At 39.5% G+C, this 16,228-nt stretch overlaps 2 protein-coding genes across 2 annotated transcripts in view; one reads left to right on the top strand and one right to left on the bottom strand.

Annotated features, from left to right (window-relative positions):
• The window catches only part of LOC149161757 (uncharacterized), a 40,226-nt gene extending 37,184 nt beyond the window's left edge, over positions 1-3,042 (bottom strand). The window contains exon 1 of the mRNA XM_089437611.1: positions 2,091-3,042. Within this exon, the coding sequence (XP_089293737.1) occupies positions 2,091-2,999 (909 nt within the window). The 5' untranslated portion in view covers positions 3,000-3,042. The remainder of the gene's footprint in view (positions 1-2,090) is intronic.
• The window catches only part of LOC149161756 (putative beta-D-xylosidase 7), an 88,857-nt gene that overhangs the window by 39,314 nt on the left and 33,315 nt on the right, over positions 1-16,228 (top strand). The window lies entirely within an intron of this gene.

Genomic DNA, 16,228 nt, shown 5'->3' with positions numbered 1-16,228 from the left:
CTTCAGTAGTAGGGTTACACGTGTGTGGGATATTAGAGTTCGTGGTAGAGGGGGTTGTTGTATGCGACAACGATAGGGGAATTGTAACCTCCTCCTCACACATCTACTCAAGTAACCATGCCAATCAGGGTAAACATGCGACGAGAGGCTACTATGATTAGATTCAACCTCCTATGTGACCTTAAGGAAGTGGAATCAACGAAACACATAAACCAACATATCCACATCAGCAACAAAACCCTCAAGAGACATGTCAGCCACTCATACATCCTGCCGCTAGGTCCCACTGATGTTCTAGACATCTTAAGACTCAGCCGCTGTCATGCTATAGGCATGACGGCGATCAAATACCCAAAGTCACTCTCACAAGCTTGCCTGCCAGAGACCAGAGACCCAATTTTCTAGTTTTGTGCCAACGTCTCCAGGATTTGAGCCACTTTTTTAGGCCCAAAGCCCAGGTCACTACCAAGAATGGAATTGTTAAACACACATGGGCAGCAAGAACAATATGAAAGATAAAACATGCAAGTACAATTTTTATTGACAAATGATATACATTTACAGTACATTATTGTGACCGTTGGGTTTCACATCCCAAGGTCTCTTGGACTACTTTGTCTATTCGGCTTCCACACTAACCCATTGAGGATTAGGTGTCCAACATTCCCCCCCTTAATCTGAAGGGGTATGTATGAGTCCAAGAAGAGAGTTGTAATAAAAATGTGCAAAAATGCATGGCAGCGCTAGGCTGAATGTGCTCTCTGAAATGTTGGTATAAAGGGCGGTGGTTTAAGGATGATCACCAACACTGGAATGCTTAGTGCAGTTCCCAGAACTCTTCCAAAACTGGCAAGAAACTGAAGTTTTCTGCTAGAGGAAGTGCTCCTATTGTTTTGAAGAGGGAAACCTTCAACCATGAAAGGGAGGTCTCACCCCGCATAAAAGGGAGAACTTCAACTTGAAAAGGGAAGTCTCAACCTGTGATGGTTTAAGGATGACCAACAACTCTAGAATGCTTAATGCAATTCCTAGAACTCTTCCAAAACTGGCAAGAAGCTGGAGTCTTCTGCTAGAGGAAGTGTCCCCAATTTTGTTCCTGGAATTCTTCTGAAGCTAGCAAGAAGCTGAAGTCTTTTGCCAGAGGAAGTGTCCCAGATTTCCAACTGAAGGTATGTTCACCGGCATCTTTGTTTCTGGCCACAACTCTGAAACGGGTGTGGCAAGTTGTGGCTCAGGCTCGCTTGATGTGACTTTGAAGCTTGTAGATGACCATCATTTCCCCCCCTGTCAGATACAAGGTGAGATGACGGAGAAAACTCAACTGCAAGACTGTTCAATACTCGGGAACAAGTTCTGACATGTGAATGGAATATCTTCTTGGATGTTGATGCCCATTGCCAAGAAGCGATCCATCCAAGATGAATCTTTTTTCTTGCAGTACGTTTGTTTCTGAAGCATCTGTGTGAAGAATGGGTGGTTTTATGACAGTGCTTACATGGATGAAGATCAAAACAGTGATCTTTCAAATGGCCAACTCGGTCACAGTGTTGGATTTTTATAATTTGTTGTTGTTGTTGTTGCTGTGGAAGAGGAGCAGAATCTGGAACAGCTGGAGGTGAACTATCATGAGGAGCAGGTGAACTGTCATGAATGAATCCAGCACTCTGAAACTGAATGGGCTTTGAGTAGTCTGGAATATGAAAGGACAAGTCCTTGTCATATCCAAGACCAGTTCTGTGCTTGTTGTGGACAAGCTGTTCCCAAGGTCTGATGATGGGCTTGGGAAGTGCAGACTGAGTTTCTGCATCTGCATGTACAATTGCTGCTTTATTGGGCACTGGATCTGAACAAACTTGAACAATATTGACTTGCTATTTATGGGAGTCTATTTCATTGTTCTGAACATAAACATGTTCAGAATGACTCTTCTATTTTAGTTCTTCTCGCTGTAGCTGAGATTCAAGCTGCAAAAAATCGATCTTTTCCTGTGCATTTTGTAGACATGTCTGAATTTCAGAGAGAGAGCCTTCGCTGATTTGTAATGTGTCATCAACAGTAGATTGTATAAGAGTTTTCATGAACTCTAATACTTCAGTAATTGTAGTCATTTTTTCATATCCTCCCAATAATGATATGTTTTGGTTAGATTCTTCTTCAATTTCTTCGGACTTTTTTGATTGCTTTCTTGAAGAATCTATGTTTGTCGCCAATTTCTCATAGCCTCCCATAAATGATATTTTTTGGTTAGGCTCTTCTTCAATTTCCTCCTTAGGTTTGTCAGGGTATTGACATAACACTCTTAAAACAAAATCTGCGGATTTCTTAGATTTTGAAGAAATGTTACTATTTTTCTTATCATTTCCCAGATTTTCTTTTGAAACAGTAGACTCAGCGTGTATTCGCCTAAAGAGAGCAACAATGTCACCTTCAACAGATGAGTTAGATGATTTATTCATATCTGGATTGGATCCATCATTAAGAGATGACATTGGAGATCTCCTCGCATATGTAGATGATGATCTCAGAGAAAGGCGATGATCTCTTTTACTGTGGTTTACATTATCAGTTTCTCCAGTAACATTCTCTGAATCAAAATTATTCTGCACCTTTTCAGCATCATTGTTCTCCTGCTTTCTGTTCCGAATACGCCCTCCTTCCTTTTTAACTGCAGAAATTGGAATTGGGGACTGTCTATTGAAATTAGAGGGCATTCTCCTTGGGAAGGAACTGTTGCTTAATGCCATGTGTTCCACATGTGATGAGGAAAAATCAGTTGCTCTCCTCCTGTTTCCTGATGAATGAGATGCTCCAAAAGAAAACATTTGACTCCCATCTGCAAGCTCTTTAATAGTGGTGATGTCGCGCTCTGTTTTGCACATGGCTCTCGCTCCACTTAAACCTATTGGAAAATCCCCTCGAAGACCATTGTTAGCTTGACCTGGGCCCAATCTTGGGTGACCACTGCGGTAACAGGGTATGAAAATTGACAGCGTTGTCATCTTCAGTACAGAACGAGGATGAATCTGCAATCCTCAGTGATACCCAAAAATGAACATGCGGGCAACACCTTTGAAATTAAATAATGAACATAATCCGTAGTCACATTAATGAAACGGTTGATTGCAGTCGAGCGGATTCCAAGTCGTTGAGCAGATTAATGAAAAGGTTGATTATCACTGAGTGGATGCCAAGCGCAGAAGTTTTGGCAGAATGGCGCTGATATGGTAATTGAGTTGGGACAAGCTGCAAACGGTTCAATGGAGCAGAGCGGTGGAAATCATTAATGTCAGCAAATTGGCAGAGCTCAAGTGCGCAGGAGCGTTAGGTTTCCTTGGGAAGATAAAATGCCCAAGCCAGAATAGGAATTCTGAGATTTCGTTTTGAATCAAAACCAGCGTTACATATTAAAACTGCATGAGATGCCAGGCCAACGTTTTCAATGAGATGTCAGCCGGGACAACGCTGATATAACGTATATGGACAGTGTGTCAGAGACCAAAAATAGAGACCAGACACAGGCAGAGGAGGAAGGTCAGAACTAGTTTCAGATTTGACAACACTGACATGTGCAGAGTGCGCTCAATAAAATGGAATGGCTAAAGGAATCTATAATCACCATTACGCACAGAACTGAACAAGTAAATGTAGAAAACTAAATGTTGAGCTTGATTAGACCATAAAACTCATGGAAGACCACACATCATACCGGACAACGTTATATACCAGCGTAGCATTGTATATTCAGATGCAGATTGAGATGTGGGGGCCTTCATCATTTCTTTAAACTTCGAAATGATATGTTGGATCTCGTTATTCACATTTAAAGCTTAAAAAGCATGGTCTCATTATCACCGGCTCTCTCCACCATCCTCTATATAGTAGATTGTGATTGCCGGCATACTTGTCCGTGTGGAAGAGGAAGAGTTGCCTCGAGCTGCTCCAAAAGATGCCCTTGTCAGGAACCACACTACGAAGACCTCAAATGCCCAGTCATCTGATATAACACTGTCCAGAAATGCTTGTCTCCACTCCAGTCTTGGTCTAGATGTCTCGAATCAGTTCCAGAAGTAGATTTGACTGCTGTAAGGGAAAATTCAGGTGCATGGGAGAGCGTGAACCTTCTTTGGATAATTGTCTAGTGATTAAGAATGGTGGGAGGTGCTTTCTTAGCACAACCTTAGAACTGCTAAAGGAGTCCCCACAATACGCCTTTACCTAAGCTCAGAAATTGAGGTAATTGAATAGCAGCTACAGTAAACAAGAATTCGTCAAACATGTCCCATACATACGGCTGTAGGTATTTTGTGTACTTCTGATTTTTCAAGCAGTGGTTTACAACAGTTTAATAATGCCCAAAGGTTGGTGTTCCAACCACAGTATATAACAACCAGCAATTTATAAAGATGAACAACTCAAACAGATCACTTTAATGAGTAAACTTTAATCAGCACGGTGACAAACATCTCCATCACAGATAACTCCAGCGGGTTTGCTGTTCTCGTCAATCGCAACATCTGTGTTTTTATGTCCTTCTTTACTGGCAATATCTGCCTTTTCATGCGTTTTGATTTTGTTCTCCAAGCATCACCTCAAATGGTGGATACAGACGACCATCTGATTTCAAATCTATCGACCCAGGCTAGAGCAATCATTCACGAGTGTATATTCTCTTGAATGTCAATTGAATTCCCATTATAGAAACCAAAGCATCGTCTCTGAAGACAACAATTTATTTATTGTAGCTGCAGATGAACCTCAATTAACAAAGTTCAATGATGAATAAAGTGATAGGTAGGCATTCTCAAACACATTTAATGAGTAAACCTGGTGGAGCAATATATTAGCAGAGTATAGCAGCGTTCAACATACTTCAGAATTTGATAGCAGCGTTCAAGAAATTATTTAAGAACAACCTCGTTCCTGCGTGGAGGCATTAGATACGAATCCCAAACCGGTGACCAGAATCCCTGAGCAGCGTACAAATTTAGAATACCTGCGTTTCTTACAAAGCAGGAGCAGCGAACAAATCAACTGTTCAACGCAGCATGACAATATTCCACTGAAACTTCTTCAGACAATATTCCAGTGCTGAAGCCGTTCCTCTCTCAACGCTTTCTGAATTTAGGCAGGAAGACTGCGCAGTAGACAGAGAGGACAAAACAAACTCACAGAAAATGACCACAAAAATTAGTGGCTTAAATTGGAGCAAGACCAGCAATCGCCTGCTCTGATACCATGTTAAACACACATGGGCAGCAAGAACAATATGAAAGATAAAACATGCAAGTACAATTTTTATTGACAAATGATATACATTTATAGTACATTATTGACAATTGTGACCGTTAGGTTTCACATCCCAAGGTCCCTTGGACTACTTTGTCTATTCGGCTTTCACACTAACCCATTGAGGATTAGGTGTCCAACAGGAATGATAACTTAGGAGCATTAAAATAACAAGGAAATAGTGATGCAAAAGCAATAAGTTAACAAGACCTTAATCAGAACCCTACTAGCCATGACAAACATTTCGTCAAAGATGTCGCAAGCATGTAATCTACAGGTATAAACAACATAATTAAATGTATGGATCCCATACTTATATGAGAATCATTATGAGCCATTATTCCCTCATGTCATTTGTTGCATTAGCATCTATTAGACCATATATCCATTATCCATTCATTTACAAGTAAAAGGATGTTGAGAGCCATACATAACTGTTGTCACAAAACACACATATAACCAACATAATAACAACAGAAATACTCGAAAGTACAACCATATAGACCACATATAATCCATCAAAATGCTCATAGAAATACAAGGATAAATAACCTTTCATTATTGATGCAAAAACCAAACCCAGGATGGGACTTCCACGTTCCACACGACCATAGAATGGCTGATCCAATTCTCTCTTCAGCCATTCACCCCCATGCCATATTCCAAGCATGAATGTGGGACTCAAACCAAAAGAACCAACTAGGGCATATCAAGGCTAAACCACCTCACCCTCATCAATAGAAATGATGCTTTACTGTAATCCATCTCGGATCACTAGGCCAACACAATGAACACATCATAACAAGATTTACCATTATCTCCACCTGAGCACTAGGCCAAACAAGCATGGATGCCACCGAATTTCTCCACTTACACTGTGAGGAATTTTCCTGTGTCCTAGTCTCTCAAGCTTTACCGCAATCTAATCCCAGATCACTAGGCCCTAAACTAAGACCCACTCTCCAGGCTTTACCACATATCCCAACCTGGGATTACCAGGCCCAACATAGAGCAAACCACCTCTTGGCTTTACCATATATCTTGCCATTCACCAGCAATGATTGCTAGGCCCATCGAGGCAACACAATCCCAATGGATCTTGTACTTAGAGGTGTCATGGAGGATTTGTCTCTTCTGTAATTCAATTGATAAATTAGACCAAACCTGAGGGTTGATGGGGGGAACCCACTCTTTCTGATCAATCCATTCTCTCCAACTACCCCTTGCTATGCTTGGTTTCCAATAGTGACAGACCCTGCTCCTACCCCTGTTTTGCATCTCATACTTTATCAATTGATATTGATCCTTGTCGAGTTCTAGCCTTTTCTACTAGGCATCTTCCCAGAAGAGTGCTTTGTCCCCATTCCCAATCTCCCAGAAGCTATGTTTTTGTATGATAGCCCGGTTCTCCCATGCTTGATTCCAGATTACCAAACCTTTGATGCTTCCATTGAGCCTTATTATTTGCTCCTGTGAGTGGGTTTGATCATATTTTTCCTTTCATAGGATACCCTAGGGGGAATTTGGATTTGGTAACCATCTCCCCAAAGTTTTTTCTCCCAAGGCCTTCCCTAGGAGCTCAGTGTCCCTGAGTCAAAGGCCACCATATTTTTTGGGCCTACACTTTTTTTCCCATGCAACTAGAGCCCATTTCTATTTTTTCTTTGCTCCTCTCCATAAGAAGTTCCTTTGCAGATTCCTGATTGCGTTGGAGATCACTTTTGGGGCAGCCAAAGTCGAGTATAAGTAGTGCGAGATCGCCTGTGATACTGATTTTACAAGAACCAGAAGACCTACCAAATTTAGATATCGGAAGGTCCAATTTACCAACTTCTTTTCTAATTTATTTATCAATGCTTCCCAAGTGGCACGGGCCAATGGTCTTTATGTAAGGGGAACCCATAGATATTTGGAAGGGAGAGTACTTATGGGAAGATCAAGGATTATAGCAATGTTTCTTCAAATGGGCATAGAAGTGTTGAAGAAGAACAATTTAGATTTTTCTTGATTGATGGAGGTGCCAGAGGCCATAGAGAAGTTAGATAGAATGGTATTGAAGGAGGAATCTTCTTTGGCAGTCAGGAGACCCATGAGCAAGGTGTCATCCATAAATTGTTGGTGTGTGGAAGGAGCTGAAGCATGAGGCTTGAGACCTGATAGATCATTGGCAGATAAGGTCACAGTTGTGGATCGGCTGAGCCCTTCAACCATTATGACAAAGATAAAGGGAGAAATTGGGCCCCCCTGCCTAATGCCTCTTGAGGGGTAGAAAGGCTGAGAGGGGGAACCATTCAGGAGGATGGAGAAGAATGCTCCAGACACCATCACCATAATCCATTTGCTACTCTCTCTGGGGAACCCATAAGCTGCTAGAATTGCTCTCATGTAGGCCCAACTTATTTTGTTGAAGGCCTTAGACATATCTAATTGGATAATCATACCCAGTTTCTTTTGCATATTGAGAGAGTGGATTAGTTCATGTGAGAGGATGATATTATCCATTATTTTCCTTGATCTGAAAATGGGGCACTTAGGCTTCTTGTCTAATTTTCAGAACCTCTCCCACTTCCGAAGCTTCAAATATTCCCAAGTCTTGATGATTAACCAATGAGGAATTAAATATGTGCTTGAAATAAGGTGTATGCTTATGTTTATTTTTTACTGTTTATGTGTTTTTAAGTCTATTTTCTTGAACTGATATAACAACAACTAAAGCAGCAGATATAATGCAGCAATAAAACAACACACATAAGACAACAATTTAATTAGGAGTTCACCCAAAACTCTTGGGCTATGTCTCCATGAGCTCTAGTCAACTCAACTAGGCTCTCTGGGATTATGGCAAAGTCCTTTTACAAGCTCTTGGCTCAACTCCATTGTTTTACATAGAAACAATGGGTTTAGACACCATTTTATCCCTAGCTCTTGAAGCTCTCGGCTCTGGTCTGGCTCTCAACTCTGGCTCTGGCTCTTCAGCCCTGGCTTCTTTGGCTCTCTGCAGCTCTCTGGCTTTTCACTTGACCTCCAAGTGACTCCCTCAGCTGCTCTGCACAGTAGCTTTCCACTCTCTCTGCTCTCTCGACTTTGTAACTACTTTCAGTATTCAGCTCCTCCTCAATTGAGCTCTCTGGGCTCCTTTGAGGCATTTTCCCGTCTTTTCGACTTCCCCAGCCATTTCCCTACATTCAATCATTCCCCTGCAGCTCTGTGGCTTCTCTGTGCTATCTGTTCGACTAGCCATCTGGCTCTGCGGCTCTGTGGCTTTCAAAATGCCTCATCATCTGCCAAAATGCCTGCTTGTAGTGTGGAATGATGATTAGGAGCTGTTACAGAAGGAATCGGGGTTGTTTCATAGGCAAAAACCCAAAAATGGTCGTTCTCTATTTACATAGAGAATACACAGAAAACCTGTAAAAATCCACCCAAACACAGTCTATCGAACTTCAAAAATCATTAATTCTGCCTTATATCCTTTCGGATCCATCTTCGAGCGCCATCGCAAGTAATCATTGATCAACGACTATTATTGATTTCAGGTGGCTAACATGCACGAAGATTACCTGCCTAAAAAAGGTGGTTTTCTCTCTTTGGCACCTAGCCATGTGGCAGCCAGTGTATGGGCTCGTGCGGAGCTCGGTCAAAACCACTTACCGCTTACGGCCCGCTCGAAATCCCGCTCGTTTCATGGTTTCCCTTTGTTTTTTAAAAATACATTAAAACTTTGAAAATATCAAAAAAGGCTTTATGGCAGGCTTGAAATGTTATGCAGCTATATTTACAAACCCTTTCGGGTCCAGTTTCATCGTATCGGTGCATTCCCATTGCTTTTTGTTTATTTAACGAAAAAATGAAAATACATAGAAAAAAGCTGTTTAACGGAACTTAATATATATTGAATTTGGTTCATAATTCCGTCGGGTCCGGCCATCGCATCGCACATATATATATAGATATATATATATATATATATATATATAGCTATATATATATATATATATATATATATATATATATAGCTATATATATATATATATATATATATATATATATATATAGCTCCGCTCCTCTGTAATGCTTTGACGAGATATTGCGATGCAACTTGTTGCAATCGCATATTGCATAAGCCTGGGGTCTTTCCATATGGCATGGCCTATGCCAACGCCAATTGTGATCCGCCGATATCGGCGATCGCAATATCGCATCTGCCTGGGGTTCCGCCTTAGGTTATATACACACAAGCTTGCCTCCAACCCGATATGTCGGGGATCGACAATCGGGGGTGCTTCCCCTTTTCACTTAAGTCCACCTTTGACCTCCTCCGATGCGATTTTTCTTCATAAAGCCTTTTAGGCCATTTTTTTGAAGATTTGCCTCTTTTTCCAAAGAACAAAGGGCATCTTCTTTCTACCATAACTTTTGCATACTAAGTCCATTTTTTCCCATTCAAGTTGCAGTAGATTCAGAATGAAAAGATCTCTGCAATGGGGCTATGTCCAAGAACTTCCTTGGACTTTCATTTTCCTCTGTGAGGAACACTTAGACTTAGGAGTCTATCCAAAATCCATTTTGGATCATTCCTACCTTCCACATAGCCCGATTGATGATGAGAGATGAGAAGAGGTAAGATGTATTTCAGACGATTGGCCAAGGCTTTGGAGATGATTTTATAAATGAAATTGCAGAGGGCTATGGGAAGAAACTTATCCGGGGAGTCAGCTGAATCACCCTTGGGAATAAGAGTGAGAAAGGTGGCATTGAGGGATTTTAGGACAAACTTTTGGATTCTGGATTCTTCTACTAGAGCACGGACATCATTTTTTAGGATTAGCTAGCAGACTTTGTAGAAATCAACGGTAAACCCATTTGGTTTAGGATCTTTCCCATTGGGCATGCTCATCACTACATCCTCCACTTCCTGAAGTGAAAATTTTCTAAGAAGCATTTTTTTATTGTTATGAAACCAGCTCACAAATAGATAGAAAAGATAGATCAATGCCTTAGAATTCAGCCTCTTCGAGGGAGAAACCTCCTTTACATTACACAAATGAACAATTCTTGGATGATACAAATGACTAAACCTCCCTTCTATATATAGGAGTATAAGGGGTCACAATATAATCAAGTTGACATAACAGTAATAACATAAGGGCACAAAAATAACAATAGTGGGTTTCTATGGGGCACACTAATAACAATATGGGGACAATAGGGGCACAATAATAACAATAAGGGCTACAATGACAATAGTAATGGGGGAATCACTAGTATTATAGGGACCTAACATGTCCCTCTCTTTCCGAAAAGCATTGTGCTCAATGCTTGAGTAGTTATGGATGCTTCTGTATAAAATTCTCATCCTCCCATGTGGAATCTTCAGTGGATAAGTTCTTCCACTTGATGAGATACTTTAAAATTGATCGATTTTGTAACCGCCGAGTTCTTGTTTTTGTGACTGCTTCCGGTTCCAAGATGATTTTTCCTTCCTCGTGAAGTTCTAGCAATATTGTTTGAACTGGGAGCTTGTCACCTATAACTTTCTTTAAACATGAAACATGGAAAACTGGGTGCACTCGGGAAGCTGTAGGAAGCTCCAATTTGTATGCCATAGTACCAATATGTTGCAACACCTTATACAAACCATAATACTTTGGTGATAATTTATTATCCTCCTAGTTTGCTTGAGGGACATTTGTTTATATGGTTGTAGCCGTAGCAATACCCAGTGACCTACATCAAAACTTCTTTCACTATGATTGATATGCCTGTTGTTTCATCCTATTCTGCGCCAACGTGAGGTTATCATTTAAGAGTTGGAGACCTTGTTGTTGATGCACGATGTGATGTTCCACTGCTTGAACCTTAAATTTTTCTCTTAAATATGATGTGATGGATGGTGGATGATATCCATAAAGTGCCATAAATGGGGTCATTTTTGCTGCAGTATGGAAGGAAGTGTTATACCACCATTCAGCCAGAGGCAACCATTTGACCCATTGTGTCTATTTATCAAATACAAAGAAACGAATATATCCTTAAAAACATTTGTTTACTATCTCAGTTTTCCCATTAGATTGAGGATGATAAGATGAGCTACGAGCTAACTGAGTACCGAGATAAGAAAATAATTATGTCCAAAAATTTCTAGTGAAAATGGGATCTCTATCGCTACAATAATCTTTGGGTTTCCATGTAGCTTTTGAATTGTTTCCATAAATGCAGTAGAAACTATACTGGCTTTAAATGGATATGATAATGCACACAAGTGTCTTCCCATTAGGTATGGTCACCATTTCTTAAGTGCATGTAGTGTTGCCAACATTTCCTTCTCATAAATAGCTTTGTGTAAATACTTTCCTTTGATTGGACGACTTTTGAAAGCAATGGGTCTTTCATCTTGCATTAAAACAATGCCAATTCCATTTCCCGAAGCATCACATTCCACAATAAATGTTTTTGTGAAGTTCAGTGTAGCTAAGACTGGTGCTTGGTACATTGCCTCTTTAAGATGTTCAAAGGCCTTTGTTGCTTTTGGAGTCCATGAAAATGCATCTTTCTTCAACAATGTTGTTAAAGGTGCTGCTATTCTCCCATAATTCTTAACAAACTTGCGATAATACCTTGTCAACCCAAGAAATCCTCGTAGATGCTTTATGGATGTGGGGATTTTCCATTCCTTAATGGCTTTAATTTTTCTAGGGTCTACCTTAACACCTCATGACATACAATATGACCCAGATATTCCACCTCTTGTACTCCAAAGAAACATTTGGAGCTTTTTGCATATAATTGTTTCTCCTTCAATAGTTTGAGCACCCTATCAACATGTTGAACATGATCCTTCCAAGACTTGCTGTAGATTAGTATATCATCAAAAAATACTAACAAAAATTTTCTAAGGAAGGGTTTTAAAATGGAATTCATCAAACCTTGAAATGTAGAAGGTGCATTGGTAAGGCCAAAAGGCATGACCAAAAATTCATAATGACCCTCATGAGTTCTAAATGCTGTTTTCAGAATGTCTTTAGTCTTCATTCTAATTTGATGATATCCTGAACAAAGATCCAACTTGGTGAAGTAAATTGATCCATGTAATTCATCCAATAATTCATCAATGATAGGAATGGGAAATTTATCTTTAATAGTGAGCTTATTGAGCTTCCTATAATCTGGACACATGCGCCATGATCAATCCTGCTTGTGCACCAATACTACTGGAGTAGAGAAAGGACTTTGACTAGGTTGAGTTATACTAGCCTCTAGCATTTATGCGACCATACGTTCAATTTCACTCTTTTGGGCATAGGGATATTTGTACGGCCTGATGTTTGGAGGAACACTTCCTAGAATCAAATGAATAACATGATCATGATCACAGATAGGTGGGAGGCCTTTGGGAGTCTCAAATACCTTGGAATGATTGTCCAAGACTTTTTGGAGATATGGAGAAATATATGATTTCGATGTGGGAACCTCTAGCGAACATAATTGTGCAATTACACTTCATTGTTCCTTCTTTAGAAGCTTTGTCATACCGTTAGAGTTGATTATCTTTCACTGTTTCTTTGCAATACCCCTTAATTCAACTTTCTTTCCTTCCGCACAAAATTTCATGAAAAGTTCTTGAAAATTAAAAGCTATTGTACCCAAGGATTGTAGCCATTAGACTCATAGTACAACGTTAGCACCACCCATTGGAATGGAAAGCATTGAGCTATTCAATACATATTCTCCCATGGATAGCTTGATATTATGGCACTTTCCAGAGCAATTTATGGTTCCTCCACTTCTAACCATCACTTGACACTCTGGTGCTGGATATAGGAAGAAAGTCATTTCCTTGGTTATCTTACAATGAATAAAATTATGGGTACTTCCCGAATCAATCAACACTATTACCTTTTTCTTCTTGATATGTCGTTCTCTCTTAATAGTTTGAGGAGTGGTAATTCCATCCAATGCATTACAAGATATGGTTGGATTCATTTATTCTTTATCCAAGGTTTGTTCCTGGAGTATATCCTCTTCTTTTGACATTTCTTGTTCCTTTTCTTCCTCCTCTTCACAATCTATGTAGAATAATTTATTCTCAGCACACTTATGACCTTTAGTGTATTTTCTATCACAACTGTAACAAAGCCCTTTCGCTCATTTTTCTTCCAATTGTTGTGGTGTCAACCTTGTAGGTTGTGGAAGGCTAGGGGAAACAACACTTCCATCTTTATAGTTGTGAGTGGTAGGCTTCCTGGTTGCCATAATTTTGCTTTCCATTTTTCTTGCTAACTTGAATGCCTTCCCCAATGAATCAGGTTCCCAAAGGTGAACCTCATGTTGGATATTATCCTTTAAAGTACCTATGAACACATCAATCCTATGCTCTTCTGGAATATCTTTTACCCTTATGTTCAATTTTTGGAAGTCCTCAATGTGCTCCATCATCGAACTCTTTTGTTTGAGATTTATCAATTGGCTAAAAAAGGTGCTTCTATTTGTATCCTCATAATGAGCTATCATTTCTTAGGTAAAAATTGCGCAAGTGACAATTTGTTTATGAGAGAAAAGCCATCGATACCATACAAACTGATTTGGTTTCAAATATAAAGTTGCAATATGTAACTTTTGTGTGTTTTGCACATTATGGAGATCGAAAAATTGATCCATCTATAGTATCCATGTTTCAGGATCCTTGCCATCAAACTTCCTCATATCGATTTTTGGAACATGGTGGGTCTTCAATACAACATTAGAGTCTATGAAATCATGATTAACATTTCTTTTATTCTCATCATGAGTTTCTTTTACTACTCTTTCACCATTAGTAACCATTTCTTGTAGCAACTTATTCAAATTTATCTTCAATTCTTCCATCTTAGCGTCCAGGTCATTCATCTTAGCATCCATTCCATTCATCTTAGTTTCCATGTCAACCATATTAGCTTCCATGCCATCCATCTTAACTTGCATGCCATTCATATTAGCTTCCACGCCATTCATCTTGGCTTCAGTTACCTTTTGTGAGAGTGAAATTTGCTGTACTTGGTCTTGTAATTTTGATATATCATGTTGCATTTCTTCCTCTTTTTTACAAGTCATGCTAGAGCTTTCAGGTTGCTTACTAGGTGTTTCCATTTTATTTCTTTGGGACATCAGTTAATGCTAATAATTCTTCACTATTCCCTTTGAATTCCTTCAAACTAATTTTTCAAACCAACCTTATGAAAAATAAATAACAACTACACCTTTTTTTCACTTTGTAAGAGCTCGATATTTAATTTGTTGTATCTCTATAATTGTGGATCTCGAATATCTAAAATCGCCTCCTGGAGTAGCCCTTTGAGTCCTCTTTCTAACCCCACAAGTCTAATCAAGATTGGATTCTCCAAGGAAGACTTATGCCAAATCTCCCACAGTGACCTGATTAGAGAATAGTTCAGTAGAGTGAACTTGTATGAAGTGACACGTGTCATTGTTTTGACCTTAGTACCTGAAACCAATATAGAGAAAACTATAGGCTGTCCTATTTCTGAAACTTCTTACGAACTTTCAATCTGATGCTCAGAACAAGAGTTATGATGCTTTTCCCAGGTCACCTGTTTGAAATGTAATTTGGGAGTCTGCAAAAACCCTAACTTCCTTAGATCATATCTCCGAAAATATAGTGAGACAAGCTCTCAAATTTCAACCTGAAGTTCATAACGGTTTCAACTCAAATGGGTTTTGATTTAGCTTCCGAAATGTCGTAGAAATTTTTTTATAGTGAAAATGCCATGATGACCTATTTGGAGCAGCAAAACCCTAGAATCCAAAGCTCTGATACCAAATGTTATGAAACCAGCTCACACAAAGATAGAAAAGATAGATCAACGCCTTAGAATTCTGCCTCTTCGAGGGGGAAACCTCCTTTACATTACACAAATGAACAATTCTTGGATGATACAAATGATGAAACCTCCCTTATATATATAGGAGTCTAAGGGGTCACAATATAATCAAGTTGACATAACAATAATAACATAAGGGCATAACAATAACAATAGTGGGTTTCTATGGGGCACACTAATAACAATATGGGGACAATAAGGGCACAATAATAACAATAAGGGCTACAATGACAATAGTAATGAGGGAATCACTAGTATTATAGAGACCTAATAGATATTTTCCTCGGTGAGGATCTTGGGAATGTGTTTGGTTATTTTTTTATGTCCTCTGCCTAATCATTCCTTGGCTTCTAAAGGAGAGAGTTAAAATACTGAGTTAACTCTTCTTCCATATCCTCCTTTGAATGAATGAGGTGTCCCTCTCGGTTCTTTAGAGCCAAAATTCTGTTATTCCTTCTATGCCGGATCATCGATTTGTGGAAGAAAGCAGTGTTCCTTTCCCCACATTTTAGCCAGTCTATTGTAGATTTTTGCTGCCATAACTTCTCTTCTTGGGTGGCTCTTTCCTCCCAGCTTTGTTGTAATTTTTGCTCTTCTTGTTTGCTCTGGTATGTGATACATTTTTCAATGATATGTTGCTGGAGGAGCGCCATTTTGAGCTCTAAATTATTTATTTATTATTATTTTTTCGTGATGATGTTGCCGAATGTTTCTTTGTTCCATTTTTTTTATTTCCTCTTTGATGTATTTTAGTTTCTGTTGAAAGGTGTACATCTTGTTGCTAGATCTGGTTGTTGAGTTATTCCACCATTGCCTCATTGTGCCAAGGAAATTCGGGTGATCCAACCAAAAGGCCTAGAATCTAAAAGGCTTATTCTTGGGACCATTAGAGATAGGAAACTTAAGAGAGATTGACCATTGATCAGAGCCATCTTGTGGAAGAATACGAGCTTCTGTTTCCCAAGAGGTGAGATAGGCATCCTTTGAGAGGAGGAAACGATTTAGCCTAGAAGCTATTTGTCATTCTCCTCCTCTTCTATTATTCTAGGTGAAATTACCATTGC

This window comes from Pinus tabuliformis, chromosome 5_2, assembly GCF_031772625.1.
Source record: "Pinus tabuliformis cultivar Carrire ecotype Pingquan chromosome 5_2, CPIR1, whole genome shotgun sequence".
NCBI lineage: Eukaryota > Viridiplantae > Streptophyta > Pinopsida > Pinales > Pinaceae > Pinus > Pinus tabuliformis.
Note: the sequence above shows the minus strand (reverse complement) of the source record. Positions and strands in the feature narration are given on the sequence as shown.